The sequence below is a fragment of the Brachionichthys hirsutus genome, chromosome 2 (assembly GCF_040956055.1).
Source record: "Brachionichthys hirsutus isolate HB-005 chromosome 2, CSIRO-AGI_Bhir_v1, whole genome shotgun sequence".
Classification (NCBI taxonomy): Eukaryota; Metazoa; Chordata; class Actinopteri; order Lophiiformes; family Brachionichthyidae; genus Brachionichthys; species Brachionichthys hirsutus.
In genome coordinates, this window is record NC_090898.1 from 2,028,918 (window position 1) to 2,045,171 (window position 16,254).

Sequence of the window (16,254 nt, forward strand, 5' to 3'; positions counted from 1 at the left end):
CGAAGACTCCTCCTGCAGCGGGGAGGAAGACTCCTCCTGCAGCAGCGGGGAGGAAGACTCCTCCTGCAGGGAGGAAGACTCCTCCTGCAGCGGGGAGGAAGACTCCTCCTGCAGCAGCGGGGAGGAAGACTCCTCCTGCAGGGAGGAAGACTCCTCCTGCAGCGGGGAGGAAGACTCCTCCTGCAGGGAGGAAGACTCCTCCTCCTGCGGGGAGGAAGACTCCTCCTGCAGGGAGGAAGACTCCTCCTCCTGCGGGGAGGAAGACTCCTCCTGCAGCAATGTCGCTCGGCTCTTACTTTATTTGATGACTGAAACGCACGTCAGTGACAGAATAAATGACGTCATGCGACACGGTGTGATGACGTAGGAAGCCGCGACCACACGACGCTCCCGTGTGTTTGATCTGTGCGTGCTGCGTGGAGTCCCGCTCTGACTGGTCGTATTTACGCGCTCGCTTCGGCCCCACGCTGCGACGTGACCGGACTTTACCGGATGAAGCTCATCCAATGGTTGAATCTAGAAGTCTTGGATTCATCTTACCTGGTTTCGTGTCAGAAAACGTGGGCGGTCAGCCCGACATGGCGGAAGCCGCGAACCGGGTAAACGTGCGTGTGACTCACGCAACCATCACTCTGACCGGAATACTCGTGAAACGCACCATTTCCAGGACGCTATTATTGCGTTGCCGCCGCTTCTTCTTTTAATGGCGGTTCAACAACGAACCTTCTCGAGCACCGAGCGCCACCTATCGGACTGGAGGGTGGCGCTCGCATTCATTATTACCGCCCGTTTGGATTGTAGTGATGCTCACTAATTCCGCTAGGTGGCAGTAATGCAACATTTACTGCCGCAAAGCATCCGAGAAGAAGATGAAAGAAGAAGACGAAGCTTGAGCTCTGATGAATATTATGCTGCACGCAGAGGAATTAATACCGAAACCGTGTTATGTTGTTACTTTTCTAGTTTTCGGTCCTTTTTCTCTGTGCCGATCAAATAGTTTCAGGCTTCTGTATTTTCTGTCCTTCCCTTTTCGCGTCACTATTAGGCGACTTGAAATACATTTACTTTTATTGTACTGGTTGATATACTAGAATGTCCGTCAGTACTTGGTCATATAAAATACTCAAACTCCTTCAAAAGATGAATAACTTCTATCTCCCAGGTAGGCCAACCGTCTGTTGCTTTGACATTTTTAACTCCTTACAATAAGTCTGGTTTCCGCAGGTTCCTGTCGCGCAGACTGCGCGAGATTTGAACTAAACAAAGTTCGAGTCGGTTGGGTCCATCCCCGCGTTGCTTCACTGTTGACACGGCACCCGGATGTCTTCAACCTGACGCCAGGTGGCGCTGTGACGCTCTCTGACCATCTGGACTCGTACGCGAGGCGATCCGAGGCCGTGGACGCCGTCCTGCGGACTCTGAGGCGGGAGGGCGCGCTCAGCTGCCTGCAAGGATGGCGAGAGGAGGTGAGAGGAGACGGGAGGAGGTGAGAGGAGGCGGGAGGGGGTGAGAGGAGGTGAGAGGATGCGGGAGGAGGTGAGGGGATGCGGGAGGAGGTGAGAGGAGGCGGGAGGAGGTGAGAGGAGGTGAGGGGATGCGGGAGGAGGTGAGAGGAGGTGAGAGGGAGGGGGATGAGGTGAGGGGAGGCAAGAGGGTGAGAGGAGGTGAGAGGAGGTGAGAGGGAGAGGAGGTGAGAGGAGACGGGAGGAGGTGAGAGGAGGACAGAGGAGGTGAGGGGAGGCGGGAGGAGGTGAGAGGAGGTGAGGAGGCAGGAGGAGGCGCCAGTGTTGGGGAGGAGTGTGCTAAATGTAATTAATGTGTAATTACACATTACTACAGTTAATAGGCTTTTAATTACTTCCACTACAGCTAAACCTGGAGATCAATCACCACCCAAGAGACCTTAGAAACATTCATCCATCCATCCTCCCATTCATCCATCCATTCATCCATTCATCCATCCATCCATCCATCCATTCATCCTCCATCCATCCATTCATCCATCCATCCATTCATCCATCCATCCATCCATTCATCCTCCATCCATCCATCCATTCATCCATCCATCCATCCATTCATCCTCCATCCATCCATTCATCCATCCATCCATTCATCCATCCATCCATCCATTCATCCTCCATCCATCCATCCATCCATTCATCCATCCATCCATCCATTCATCCTCCATCCATCCATTCATCCATCCATTCATCCATCCATTCATCCTCCATCCATCCATCCATCCATCCTCCATCCATCCATCCATTCATCCATCCTCCATCCATCCATCCATTCATCCATTCATCCATCCATCCATTCATCCATCCTCCATCCATCCATCCATTCATCCATCCACCCTCCATCCATCCATCCATCCATTCATCCATCCATCCATCCATTCATCCATCCATCCATCCATTCATCCATCCATCCATTCATCCATCCATCCATTCATCCTTCCCCTTGTAGATCAGACGATTGTCTCGTCTGCATTTGCTTCATCCGCCTTGCGGGTCGCAGGCTTTGCTGGAACCGAGCCCAGCTGACTCGAGGTGAGAGGCGAGAGGCGGGGTCATTCACCCCGAATGGTATTTAATGCTGCTCAAACCTGCTGGAGGTTCACCGTGTTAACCCAAGCCTGCACAAAGCGTGCCGCTTACAGGGTTAAGGGCCAACCATAGGTCCCATGTCGAAGACGCTGAACGCAACACCAGAGTCAATGCAGAGTAATAGCAGTAACTCGAGAACCTCATCCGCTGCCCTCGCGTGTCGCTACCCTGAGGTTTCAGGGGGTCGCCATTATCCACAGTGCAAGAACTTTAATAGACTTTTTGTTTTTATTTGACTATTATCTAATTCTAATGGTTCCTGTCTTATGCTGGGTTTCATGTTGGATTTTAGGGATTACACGTAATTACCCTTTATATTCAGATTCAGATGATTTATTTCACAGGTAACAGACAATGACTGTGTTTTTCTCTCACAGAAAGGTCACTGAGGGACCCACAGACAAGCTGTAAAGTTACACTCTCAGTAACAGCACAATGTCCAACAAGTAATTTTCATGCATTCTTATCTTTTAGAAGTACGATGTGATGCCAAAGTATTCTGACCCTCCATTGATGTGGATGGAAAGAGCTGCTACAAGTAAGTCTTTGGCTCGCAGCGGCGGTGCCATATCAAGTTCCTTACTTCCTGCTGTCCTGATCTTGTGCTGCACGCCAGGTCTTTTTGGGGTGAAGCAGTACGGAGTCCATATCAATGGTTACACTGTCAGTGGCAATGGGCAGGTCAGCTTGTGGCTCGCACGCCGTTCTCCCAATAAGCAGACATACGCAGGACTACTGGACCATGTGGTGAGTACGAGCTGTAGGTTAGGGGTGTCCAAACTATGGCCTGTGGGCCAACTGTGTTGTTTTGTATCAAGACAGGCAACTTAGATACCATAACATTTTGAGAGCGATCCATCCAACAACTTTCCATAATCCTTCAAGCAAACAAACAAACCGCTTGATCTCAGAAGTCTAGAGGGCACAATAACCACTAAAGCTGTGACAGAAGGAACTAGAAAGACAATCAGAGATTGCAGACCCCGCCTCCAAACGACTATTGGATCTTGTGAGACAGTAAACAGGGCTTCCGGATCAGAGGGGCCAACCTGCTCTAGCTTGCTGCTCCGGAACGTACTACAAGACTCCTTCTGGACTCTTTTTCCCATCATGCCATTCGTGTCCCTCCCTCTTAAAGTGGCAGTTTACAGCACAGGCACAATTCCAGATGTAAAAATAATTCTAGAATCTGGATCCAGATCCGGATCAACGCCATTCTCGGGGAGGACCGATCCACGGACAGAACCTTGCTTGTGTAAAATTTTCAAGTCGATTGGGTTACTAGTTTTTGAGTTATGCGCTCGGACAGACAAACAGACAAACAAACATACAGACAAACGCACCCAATTGCAATACCCTCGCCTCCGCTTCGGCGATGGTAATCAACAAGCTGTGTGGAATTACAAGGGATGAGGCTCTGACTGTGATAGGAGAGCAAAGGAATGGCTTCAATGATGTCTGTCAAGGTGCAAGAGAGTGAAGGTGATGCTGTTAAAATGCAAAAGAGATGAACCCCAGAATGCCGAGCTGGAGACAGAGAGTCAGTTCAAGGTCTTTAATAATGTTCAAACAAAAAACTCTGTCAAAAATAGGAACTGAGGGGGACAGGCCGGGATAACTTACACAATCGATGGCTGCCAAATACCTTTTTGCCCCGCCGTATGTGAGCAAACGTTTCCTCTGTTACCGCTGATCGGAAGCAGACTGAGAGCCCAAAGGACAGACAGTCCAAACCCCATCACTACAGCTCCTACTGAGAGGAACGCTGTGTGGGTCAAATAATATACTGAATTATCAGGCATCATTTGGACACATTTGACTTTGTTATGTTAACTATAATAGTGGCCCAGCCTTTGGAATATTTCTCTGTATGTGGCCCTCTGTTGAAAAAGATTGGACACCCCTGTGAATCTGTCCACATATACTGGCATAGTAAATACAGACATTGTGAATATTTAAAATGAAAAGTACTTAAAAGTTCAGAATCAAGACTTGCGTGTTCTGTATGTGTTACGCTGGAAGGCAGCAGGAGGTCTGGCTGCTGGCGATGGCATCAGACAAACAGTGGTCAAAGAATGTCTGGAGGAAGCTTGTATCCCAGTGGCCATTGCTCAAAAGGCCCGACCTGTAGGCACAGTAAGGTGAGCTTCATACCACGACGCACTTCAAAAGAATTCTGCTGGAGTTAAAGTGATCCCTGACTGTTTTGATAAATGGGTCTAAAAACACAAGAATTTACCTCTACTGCGTAAATACATGTACAAAAATATATCATTATTTCTTAGAAGCTATAAAATCCATTTTGCTTGGGGGTCGCCAATGTTGTTTACGTCGTAAGGCGTAATTTGGTTGTAGCGCCCAGCTCACTGCTGCTTAAACAGCGTTTAGCCTTTACAGTCGGAACCACGGCGTCAGCAGCGACGTGAGGACGGTGAGGAAGTCGCCATGCCGACAGAGAGAGAGCGAGCGTCTGCTGAAAGGGCTCCGCCTCTCCCCTGAAACGGAGGCAACGTCCTGACCCGCTAAAGCCGAGAAAGTGTTGGAAAATGAATATAAGCTATTGAAGAGTTATTAATTTAAGAATATACGCTATCACATCACATCCAAGCTCCAAGCTGCTCAAAAAGTGTCCAACAATACTGAAATATTGTTGGACACTGGCCGATCGAAGTGGCAGTAGTGCATATTTAAACGCTTCTAGCTGGCCTCACGTTGAACGTGACATGTACGCGTCCTGTGATTGGATACTCGCTTGTGAGAGCCGGGCAGCGCTACGCAGATCGACAAAGCCAAAACAATCTACATATTTTGTTCTTAGAGGAAAATGAAAATAGGTACTGCGACTGCTGTTCAATTTGTCTCTGAGTGGAGAACCCAGACTCTGCCCCTTGGGCCCTCTTCAGCTCCACGGAGGATCTGTGTTGTTCCATTCAACAGAAACATTTTCATTCTCATACAATGTTGAAGACTTGACTGTTAAGACGTGATGATCCTCTTTAGATCGCACATCAAACTTGTTTGGTATATTCTCTAGCTACACCTACAGTTATCACGAGGAGGTGTTTGCAGAGAGTCTATTCGTATTTGATTTGGAAGTTCCTCTGGATTTCAAGCCCAGAGTAGGCGATGGAGAGGTGCAAGAGTTCTACCTCCTGCCCATTGATAAGGTCAGTTCTGCTGACCCACAGCACCTTGTCTGACCACCATTCCAGTGAAATCACAATACATCTCACCTGTTGCATATTGTGTGATCACTTTAACTGAATTCAGGTGAAAGAGCTGGTGGCCACTGATGAATTCAAGCCCAACTGTGCCATGGTGGTCTTGGACTTCCTCATTAGACACTCTTTCATTGAACCAGACACAGGTTTGTGTCCACCTGCAGAATGTTCTCTGATCATGTCAACTTCGGAACTGCTTTTTTAAGCAAGTCGTCTGTTTCATTACAGAGCCAAGCTATCAGGACTTTGTGGCAGGACTCCACCAGACATTAGAAGGAAGTTGAAAAATGAACTTGTCAGGCTTCAATGCAAAATCTATTATTTTGTGGTTTATTGAACATTCATCACAGATAATTGCAAAAGTCGGCTTTTCTACACCCAACTCTGCTCATCCTTCAAGAACTGATCAAGCATGACAACGGAAGGCTGATGCAGCCATGTCAATGGAATCATTTTCACAAGGTGATGAATAAAGATCGGACTTAAAATGTTGAGATTGTTGAAAGATGCAGGAGACCCTATTAAAGAAATCATTGACAGCGTTGCTCTGCTTCGTCTTTTGCTCTTTGAGTCCTCTTTTCTTTACGTTGACCCATGCTATTCCTGTCCTCAGTCTCTCACTTGTCCTATTTGTTTTAATATATTTGGTTAGAAAACAAAAAACAGCGCCACACAAAAGACAACCATGCTCACGCTCACACGTACGAACCATTTGGAGTGACCAATTCTAAATGACATTGTTTTGCTGGTAGGTGGAAGCTGGGGGGGGGGGGGGGGGGGCACAGAAAAGCCCCCCCGGTGGACCTTCTTGCTGTGCTACCCACTGTGCCATCATACTGCCCCAATTTTAATTCAAATTGATAAATTCTGTGAAACGTCTAAATCTGGTGATCAATTTTAGAATGTAGTTGAAAAATGAACTTCTTGTCAGACTTAAATGCAGAATCTATGTTATACATTATACGTATGCCGACTCGGTCATGTGTTTTCACCAACAGGAAAATTGAATAACTCGGCTCCTTTCTTAACTCATTCAATGCCAGCTGGGGCAGCAGCCTAAGGAGGGAAGCCCAGACTTTCCTCTCCCCGGTCGCTTCTTCCAGCTCTTCCACGTTCCCAGGCCAGACGAGAGACATCGACTCTTCAGCGTGCCCTGGGTCTTCCCCGTGGTCTCCCCTGGGTGGGGCGCCCCCCTTATGCCCGAGCCACCTCATCTGCAGATGACGTCTGGTATTCACTGAAGACTCATCAGTCTATCCGACACTCGGTTCCCCTCTAGAACACTCTGCACCAACTCTTCCTTTAAGATAACCCCTCCTCCATTCCTCTTTCCTCTCCTCTGGAATAAAACAACTTGAATCCTGCTCCTCAGATTCTATATACTTGCTTCCTTTCCATCTGGTCTCCTGGACACACCAGCTCTCTAGCTTCTCTCATCATCGTTCCAAGATTCAGAGTCCCTACTCTCAGTCCTAAACCCTTCCATTCCCTCGTCTCTCGCTGTTGTTGCACCCGTCTTCTTCCTCTTCTTCATCTCAGTATTTGACCCACAGTAATCGACCAGCGCCCTGTGGGTTAACAACGCTGCTGGCGGTCGGTTACACGGGCCTCGAGCGATCCAGTATGACCTTCTTATTTACAGTGATTTGCGTGTTACATTTGAACCCTAACCCTCTGCATTTATCCGGGCTTGGGACCGACTCAAGAGAGAAACTGGCAATGCTACATTAGCTCCTACTAACTAACTAACTACCCGTGATGACCTTGAGGCCACTTTAACTTTTCATTAATTATGTTGTCTAACTTTAAGTCTGCGTTTTGTTTTTCTGAATCAGTTATAAATTACTGAAAAACTCTCAGAATCCCCAATCATTGAATCAACATTAAAGGGGACATATTATGAAAAACTCACTTTTCCCATGTTTCTAAACTATTATGGTGATCAACCCAAGAACAGCTAAAGTTTTACAAACACAGGATATGATGTCATTACCCAAGGTGCACTAGACTCTGCACGGCAGGGGCATCCTCATCCCTGAGCCAAACTTGTCTGGCCTGACCGCATCCCGGAATGGGACTGGATGTTACAATCGTTTATACCGAACACCGAAGCTCCTTCAGCTCAAAGGCTTCGCCTACATTATCCTCCCAAGGCACTGTGAGCTCTATGATAGACGCGCCGAATTGAGGGGGACCACAACACAAGATCTGGCCCGAGGTTGGTCGTGGCGATCTCCGCTGGAGAGCAGTCTCTGCTCCAGGTCAACAAGGAGTTCCTCCCCTCACCTGTGGTCACGAGGTTGCGAGTACAAGCGGCTGAAATGAGCTTCCTCCGTAGGCTGGTTGGGCTCTTCCTTAGAGATCGGGTGAGACGCTTGGTCATCTGGGCGAAGCGCAGAGTAGAGCCGCTGCTCGCCCTGAGCGCAGCCCAGTAAAGCGGCCCGAGCATCTCAGTTAGGCGTCTGGTGGGCGTCACGTCTCTTCACCATGGTAGCGTGCTCGCTATGAACGTACTTTTGCTTCCGGGTTTAGAGAGTCTCTGACGGAGCTGTTTGATACAGAAATGAGGGACGCTGTCCTGCAGCCGTTTTGACCAAAGACTGGCTCAGATATTTCATAGAAGTGTCTGAGAACTGCTTTAGCTTGTGGAGAAAGGGTAGAATGTCACCTTTAGTAGTTTAGCTAGAATATATTATTTTCCGTCCCTTTCTCTCACTCATATATATATATTATTGCTAGCTGTACAACACATACATGTGGGTTTTAGCTTAGCACACAGCTGTTTGTACAGCGCGAGTATTATCATGCTGAATTTCAGATATAGGACCATTGTCATCGGTAAAACTGCAACGCTTTTATTAGAAATGTAACATGAAAAAGTAGTCAAACAGGTGAAATATCTGAATCCTAGAACAAGGGAGACAAATAAGAAATACAAAGAATCAAAAACAACCGAAAGGGCCTGAAGCAGACTGATCACAGGTGGAAGCGGCCGGAGAAGTTCGGGGACTGTGGGATGGTGAGGGGAACGTCACTCCTCTTCAATTCCACAGATTTGTAATGTCTGATGGGCTGAGCCTTGTGAACCTGCAGAGGAGAAGAAAACATGTCAATCCATTCCGTCTATTGTGGTTGGATATGCACACAGGCATTTAGAATCAGACATGGACACAGTTAGAGAATACTGCAAAGAAAACTTTATGGTAACTGATCTGTCAGAAGCATTCCAGCTTCTTTCCATAGTTGTCACACGAAAATGTTTCAGGTCAAACTAATTTTAATACTACAGTCTATTTGGGCTGTGTTCTTGGCAACTAAGGTAATCAAGAAAGTTAAGCTAATCAAAGAACACGTTATGGAGCAAAGTCGAGCAAATCTCATTCACAACCGATGTTTATGGAAACCACATTTACATCTGCCAAGATGAGAACGGCGCCGCTGGAATTTCTTTGTCCATTAGAACAGCAGCCCCCAACCGGTCCGGTCGTTTTTCAAAATAAAACACCTTTTAGACGCCAATGATCGATACATTAGTTATTCTTTCTGTGCGGCCCGGTAACAAATGCCTCACGGACCGGTACCGGGCCGCGGCCCGGTGGTTGAGGACCGCTGCATTAGAAGACCAAAAACAAGATTCTCAGGACCAAGCATAGATCAAGAATGCATTGCATTCTGGAACGGCTCAAGACTGACTGAGGAGGACATTCTGCAAAGCTTTCTGGACAGCATGGTAAAAGCATTGATGCCTGATTCCGCTGGGTGGAAGGGACATGAATTTGCCATGAATCTTCTTCACAAATAGTGTTCTGCAGGTACCTGTTCTTGGCGCATCCTGGCAATGCCCTTTTTCTCCCCGTCTTCCGCCTCTCGTTTCCGCTCCTCCTCCGTCCATGTCCTTTGAGCTTCCTTCTCACTAACCATCTGCTCAAACTCCTGCCGCTCCAGTGCCCGTCGTTCTGTCGACAGTTCAAAAGCCTCTGGAACTGTGGAGGAAACGAATGCTTTAAATAAGATTTTCACCTCAACTATTAAAGTTAAAACAATGATGGAGAGTTATTCAGTCATCTTCAACTGAAACAAAAATCAGGCTCAAAACAAGGCAAAATATGAAATGAAAGTTTTATTTTAATCCTGATTAACACCCCGATTAAAAAAAATCATAAAAATCTCAAATATGCCAAAAACAGACGTCGGCAGATTGCAGAAAGTCGTTCTGCAAGGCTTCCATGGAGGGCCAGCGACTGTCTGCTGGTATTTGAGCTGTGGATTAACCAGTTATGTTCCATTATGCACAAAGACGATCTCTGACATTTTAGATAAATAAAACGAAGCCTCAGCGATTTGACGGTGGAGGGGTGGCGTAGTGGTTAGAGCGGCTCGTAGCAGACATGAACCGTCCAGAGGAGACTGAGTGAATCACTACTTTGATACTGGGTGTGCTGCTGGAACCTTAACTTCCCTGAGGGCACCTTCCCAAGGGATCAATAAAGTCCTCTTCATGGCTATCAAATGGGTTCATTGTACAGCTCTGCACATCAAGCCTTACCAGTGACAACCCGGTTCTCCTTTTTGGGCTCAAAAGGCTTTTTACTGGTGACGGTGTTGGCCCTGGCTTTGAAAACCGCCATTTCCTCCAATTGCTTCTGCTCCTTTTTCACCTATGAAGGCAGAGACGGGGGTTTTGTTTAAATTCCACTTTACTGGTGCTTCTCGCTGCAAATGAAACCGCTCGTCTTAAATATCTTTCCGTACCGTCTGTTCCCAGCGACTGCTGCTCGCAGCTCCTCGTCGCTCTGTGAGCAGTCTGAAGGGCTCTGGCTTTGTGGGCTCCGGCTTCACCTTCTCAGGGAGGACCACGGTGTCCAGATGTGGCAGCAGCTGGGCCTTGAACTGTGGAAACTGGAGTTAAAAGGAAACATGGTGATGAAGCCATTATCCTAGTCCTGAAGGTCAAAGGACACGAGTTGTCCACGCGGGGCCGCACCTCTTCATTTGGCTTCTCAATATTCTTCTCTTTCAACGCCCTCCGTTGTCGTTCCCGCTCCTCAAAGGAGAAAGGGCAGACTTCGATAGCGTGGTGCTCTGGTAAGCAGGGCTGGAAGGGGATGCCAAAGTGAGGCACTTTAGGGGCCTTGATGGATGGAGGCTGCTTCACCTGGAACAAAGCGGGTAGTAGGACTTTCAATGCGCGTCTTTAGTGGAGGAATTTTGACTTGGCTTGGAATTCAAGACAATCAAATTGCGGTTACCTCATCAAGCTTGGGTTCCTTATGAATCCTCTTCTTGAGGGCAAAAGCTGGAGATTCCGGGACAGTTGGAAGCAGAATTCTCTTTTCTGGTAATCCCTATTAATGGGAGGAGCCTATATTTACCTCTCAAACTGAAATAGCCATTAAAGGCCCAATAAACGTCTGATTTGACACTGAACTCGGCAGCAGCATTACAACATACCACAACCCCTTCCAGGATATTCTTGGGAACAAGCTGCGCTTTGAAAGTGTGCTGCTTCTCTTCCCCTCCCTGAGGCTTGACGGCACGCCGCTCTTGGAGCCTTTTTTCGATCTCCAGTTCGAAGCCTTCAGGTACGGTGGGTTCCTTCGCCGGTGGCTTCTTGGGGACGTCTGCATCCTTCAAGATTTTCAATTTCAGTTCCTGGGCCTTGAACTGGAACCTGTCGTTAAAAACAGTTTGAGCTAAAGGCCGTCACAACGCATCCAATAAGAGGAAAACACGTCAATTCAAACAAAGAAATAAAGACTAATTCAGCGTCTCAAGGTTACCAACGGCAGCAGGACTCAACCTGCGGTTCTTACTTCTGAAGTCGGTCCACCTCCTCAGCCTCCAGGTCAGCAGAACTCTTTACTGTGGCCGGCCGGCTCCTTTGCTGGGTCATCAGGCATGGTGTGTGAGGATGGGTGAGTTTTGTCTTGTCCCCCTTCACTGGGGACGGTCCTGAGAAACAACCCATGTTTTAAAACACACATCTGTCAACCTGTGCATCTACCAAAAAGCACATCTGAAGAGCCGCACCTCTCTGGCTCTTGCGACTGCGCAGATGATAGCGGGCAGGAGTTCGTTTCTGGAAATCCTCTATTTGCTGAGCCATCGGTACGTAGACGGACGACTCCTCCAAATTTCTCTTGCTGCCTGATGACAGGTTGAAGGGTCGGGGCACTGTCGCACCTTTCGTAGAGTTCCCCTGAAACGGGACGCAGACGTAGAATTTACACACACACACACACACACACACAAACATTCATGTTATGGCAACAGCCGATCAGACAAGAGAAATGACAGACCATAATCACTTTAAGAACTGAAGGTTCTGAAGTGCAGCTACAAGAACCATCGAGCACTACAACGAAACTGGCGCACATGAGAACCGGCCCAGGAACAGAAGGTCAAGGGTCACCCCTGCTGCTGAATCAGGCCCTGCTGGTCAAACAGCTGCTGAGAAACCACTACTTTTTAGACCGCGTGTGCTTCTGACCCTGTATGCTGCAACCTGAAGTTCCCCGACATCGTCTTCCCAGCGGATTATTAAATATTCCATCTCCGTTCAAGAAAAAGCAACAAGCAGGAGAGATTATTGGAGCCAAGAACCACAAGGAATGGACGTTAGACCAGTGGAGACGCTCGCTTTGGTCCGGACCCAAACACACATCCGGTTTGTGTTGGGGCTATCCCACCCAGAAGGAAAGGGATGGAGGGCCGTGTCACATGACCTAAACCCAACGGAGATCTTTTGGGACGAGATGAACTGCAGAGTCCTTCAAGACTGTTGAAACCATTTCAGGTGACGACCTCATGAAGAGCGTCGAGAGAATGCAGAGAGTGAAAAGCAGAAACCAGAGCAAAGGACAGAATCCCAAACAGGAAACGTGTTTCTCTTTACTACATAATTCATGTGTTCATTTACAGTTTTGATGACCTCTGAGAATCTACAATGTAAACAGTCATGAAGATAAAGAAACCATTGCAGAGAAGGAATCCAAACATCCCACCGGTAGCACGGCAGCCATTTTCATTCACCAAGGACTCACTGGGACCGAAGGTTTGCGGAGCGTTGCAACAAACTCCACTTTTTTGTCCGCTCCATCGGATGAAGCAGATGCCTTTGCTCTTGTGTTTGTGCCGAAGCGGAATTCTTGAGGCACAGTGGCTGATAGAACCGCCTTCTTTGGTGGTGGGTCTGAAACAGCAAGCAGGAACTAAGTATGCAAGTAACGGAGGATTTCAGCAACTCGGTCCGTCTGCAGGTCTAAAACGGAAACAGAACCGGTTTCCAGAGAACACTTGAGACCGACACTCACCGCCAGCCAGAGCCGCTTTGAGGCTGGCCTCGTTCTTCCTGCGGTGCAGAGCCACTTTCCTCTGGAGGTTTCTGATGCGCTCCAGCTCCTGTTCTTCGGAGCTCTTTGGCCTGATTTTACAAAACAGTAGCCAACAAATCCAAACTGCAACAGCATTAACACGATACTGATTTTGTTTTCTCAATTAATGTGAATCTACCATTTTAAGAAGTGATTTTATTCAATGAACGGACTGAAACACAAAACTTTCCTTCTTGGGCCCCACCGACCCGGCAGAGCAACACTGCTCTGGACTTACTCTGCGTTTCCCAGAGCGGATCCCACCGTCCCAGTCCTCTTAGGGGTCTTGGAATTTAGCAGCCCACTTCTGCGTCGGACACCGCTGCGTTTAGGGCGTGGTTGAGCCTCAGGAGACCTAGAAGAAAGTATTAGGACACATTTTAGGGCTCCAAGAACAGCTGTGTGAAAAGAAAATGAAGCTATAGAGTAACCGATACATACTTTCTGTATTTCTTTGAGGGTACTGCTGCTAGTACAGCGGTTTGCCCTTTCCGTTTGGAAATCCTAAAAGGAGAAAATCATTCAGTCGAAAACGATCGAAATGCAGTTCTCACAGAAAACCTCCTGCATCCGATTTGAGTTCTTGACAATCGTCAACAGAGCAGATGTGAGCAGAGCGCTAAAGCTTTGGTTCCATCCTACGGTCCTGTGAACTGCCTCCGCTGGAACCAGGCCCCCATATTTCCTGAGCTGGACTACTGAACATGGGCCGTCTGGGGTTGGAGGGTGTGCCGTGTGGCACCCATGCTTGGTGCAGGCTTAAGACTAGCTAACTTTGAAAGTACCGTAGCAAAAAAAAAAAAAAATAATCACGAATCAATAAGAAATTAAAGAGAAAGCCCGTGTTGACAGTCGTACCTGCGTGGCTGTGCAGGAGATCGTTCTGCGGTCGTCCCCGTTGGTTGGGAGGCTCCCCGAGTGTGAGCCGCAGGATTTTCACCGCCCCAGGATGTAACAATATTTGTCGTGTGAGGCTCAGATGGGTTTGAACCTGAAAGACCAGGATGTGAGAGCTCTTTGTCATTAAGCCATGAACAGTCACAGCGACGTCTGTGGAGACTCAGCCATCCAGCTCACGATAGACCTCCATGTTGAATAAAGCCAGACGGACTTGCAGCGGCTGCACCAGCTTACACATCTGGAACTCCCCTCCAGCCTCTCAGAGCCGATGAAGCCCTTTGGAACATCAAGCTTTTCCTACAAGTCCAGTTGGCTTACTTCAACACAGATCTACCGTGATCAAACTTACAGAAGAACACAAGTTCTGAATTTAATCACCGGTCACACTTTGAGATCCCTGAATTTGTAACAGCAAACTTACACTGTGCTAATTTTACGATCTGATGACCAATGTGAACAGACAGAGACGCTGCTGGTGTGCTGGCGACACCGGAGTCACCGGCATAGTTACAGATTGCTATCGCGTCTGCACACGAACCCGAGTCTGATTCCACGTCTCCACTGACGAGCGGGTTTACGACGGCTTTCGGCAGGTTGGACAAATCCCCTCTCAGGAAGGGTCGGTCCGACCTCTGAGGCGTTTCCAGGTTGGCATCTGCACCCAAGGCCCGTTGCTCTGAATGCAGGAGATAAGAGATGATGAAAGAGCGGGACGGTCCGGATTCCATTTACAGATCCTCTGAAGCCATCTTCGTACCACTCAGTCTCAGAGCAACACCACACACGCTTTGTTCTGACTCAGAATGACCCTTAACCCCTCAGAGCAGCTTGAATCCCAAGTAAAACTTCATATACTCTACGCATACACGGTGAAGCAGGAATATTCCCTGCAGCTGTCCATGCGTCAACTGACTGTTGCAACCTGGGCTGGATGAAGAGCAGCGGACGTACTGTAATGTCATCATCAAAAGAAATCAGACAGAAAGAGTCAGAAGAGTAAAACGCTTTGACTCGTGAGTCTTGGCACGCATCAGCCTCCAACAGGAAAACAACTGAACCCGCTAGAGAAAAGTTCAACGGGACTCATTTCACAGGTAAAGGGCTGAAATCCAGCAAATGATTTAACACCTGCTTGTTTGGAGCAAGTCCAGAGTCGTTTGTGATGGATGAAAAAAGCAGAACAAATGACGAGTGCGATGATTTCGTTTACAGATTCGTCACAAAGGTGTCCTCTGAGGGTCAGGAGATGAGCGGCAGACGGATCAAACGGCCCAGTTATGGCACATCACTGAAGCTCAGGTCTACAAGCCTTGTTCATGTTCCTGATGTTCTGCTCTGGGTCACCGTTCGGCAGATTGTGGCCCAAATCTGGGGCCACAACACTTCTGATACGGGAAGACTGTCGGACTCACCGAACCACATGTCGTCGCTCTCCGCGTTATCCAGCTCTTTGAGGTCCACTACTTCGGACGGGGCGTCATATTCGTACCGAGGCGAAGACTCGCCCCCTTCAGCCATAGTTTTATTCTGATTCATCCAACATTCCACAGCACAATCAGGATAAGAAGACAAAAGGCGAATTAAAAATCCCCTTTAAGCAACATCTGCGTTTAGCTAACCAAACCAACCGAAACTTCTATAGCACCGGATTAACGAATATAACAAGCAAGACCTTTTCCGGTTAAAAACACTGCGTTCAAATAAAATCTAAATCAGTTGTTTATCAATGTATTAGACGCGTTTCACGTCCAGGTAACGTGATCGACGGAAAGCATCAAGCTAGTTAGCGTTAGCGTTAGCGTTAGCGCTGCCTTCCTACGCACACAAGCAGCAGCGCGACTCTATTCCTGCTCAACACGCGGATAACGTGAGCACATAACCTGCAGCAACATTTATAGGTCTACTAATCAGGATATCGATTTAAAAACATACCAAACCCGCGTCCTCCCAGGAACAAAACAAACCCGCAGTTCGTTACCGGTCTAAACTTCGAACCTTTTATTTTTGAACCAACGAATGGCTGATGTCGCGTAAATGAGCTCGATGCTCATTGGCTCATACAAACCGTCTTCCGGTGACGCTAGGTCATAATAAAGTTTTTTTCAACATCTTTATTGATACTATCCTGAAATACAAACACTCCTGACATTT

The 16,254-nt window shown here is 47.9% G+C and overlaps 2 protein-coding genes across 2 annotated transcripts; one reads left to right on the forward strand and one right to left on the reverse strand.

Annotated features, from left to right (window-relative positions):
- The first annotated feature begins 1,060 nt into the window (after positions 1-1,060).
- tpk2 (thiamin pyrophosphokinase 2) lies at positions 1,061-6,362 on the forward strand. Its single transcript, XM_068751515.1, has 8 exons — positions 1,061-1,162; positions 1,225-1,466; positions 3,084-3,147; positions 3,226-3,356; positions 4,632-4,750; positions 5,644-5,776; positions 5,880-5,976; positions 6,059-6,362. Exons 1-8 carry the CDS (start codon positions 1,093-1,095, stop codon positions 6,112-6,114), a joined length of 912 nt encoding a protein of 303 aa, XP_068607616.1. The 5' UTR covers positions 1,061-1,092; the 3' UTR covers positions 6,115-6,362.
- Positions 6,363-8,686: 2,324 nt separating this feature from the next.
- Positions 8,687-15,621, reverse strand: LOC137905979 (targeting protein for Xklp2-like). The gene is made up of 16 exons (XM_068750270.1): positions 15,516-15,621; positions 14,642-14,779; positions 14,062-14,194; positions 13,645-13,707; positions 13,442-13,558; positions 13,144-13,253; positions 12,874-13,022; positions 11,861-12,029; positions 11,644-11,782; positions 11,282-11,501; positions 11,080-11,175; positions 10,815-10,985; positions 10,583-10,729; positions 10,377-10,488; positions 9,647-9,813; positions 8,687-8,917 (listed from the first exon to the last, which is right to left on the reverse strand). The coding sequence occupies exons 1-16, from the start codon at positions 15,619-15,621 to the stop codon at positions 8,807-8,809; spliced, it is 2,148 nt and encodes a 715-aa protein (XP_068606371.1). The 3' UTR covers positions 8,687-8,806.
- Between the last annotated feature and the right edge of the window lie 633 nt (positions 15,622-16,254).

Bases quoted from the DNA above. Each gene is read 5' to 3' on its own strand.
- tpk2 (XM_068751515.1), top strand. From the start codon at position 1,093: ATGTCCGTCAGTACTTGGTCATATAAAATACTCAAACTCCTTCAAAAG. The intron at 1,163-1,224 runs GTAGGCCAACCG...TGGTTTCCGCAG, and splicing joins GAATAACTTCTATCTCCCAG to GTTCCTGTCGCGCAGACTGC. The intron at 3,148-3,225 runs GTAAGTCTTTGG...GCTGCACGCCAG, and splicing joins GATGGAAAGAGCTGCTACAA to GTCTTTTTGGGGTGAAGCAG.
- LOC137905979 (XM_068750270.1), bottom strand. From the start codon at position 15,621: ATGGCTGAAGGGGGCGAGTCTTCGCCTCGGTACGAATATGACGCCCCG. The intron at 11,783-11,860 runs GTGCGGCTCTTC...GTTGTTTCTCAG, and splicing joins CAGTCGCAAGAGCCAGAGAG to GACCGTCCCCAGTGAAGGGG. The intron at 11,176-11,281 runs GTATGTTGTAAT...TCCCATTAATAG, and splicing joins ATATCCTGGAAGGGGTTGTG to GGATTACCAGAAAAGAGAAT.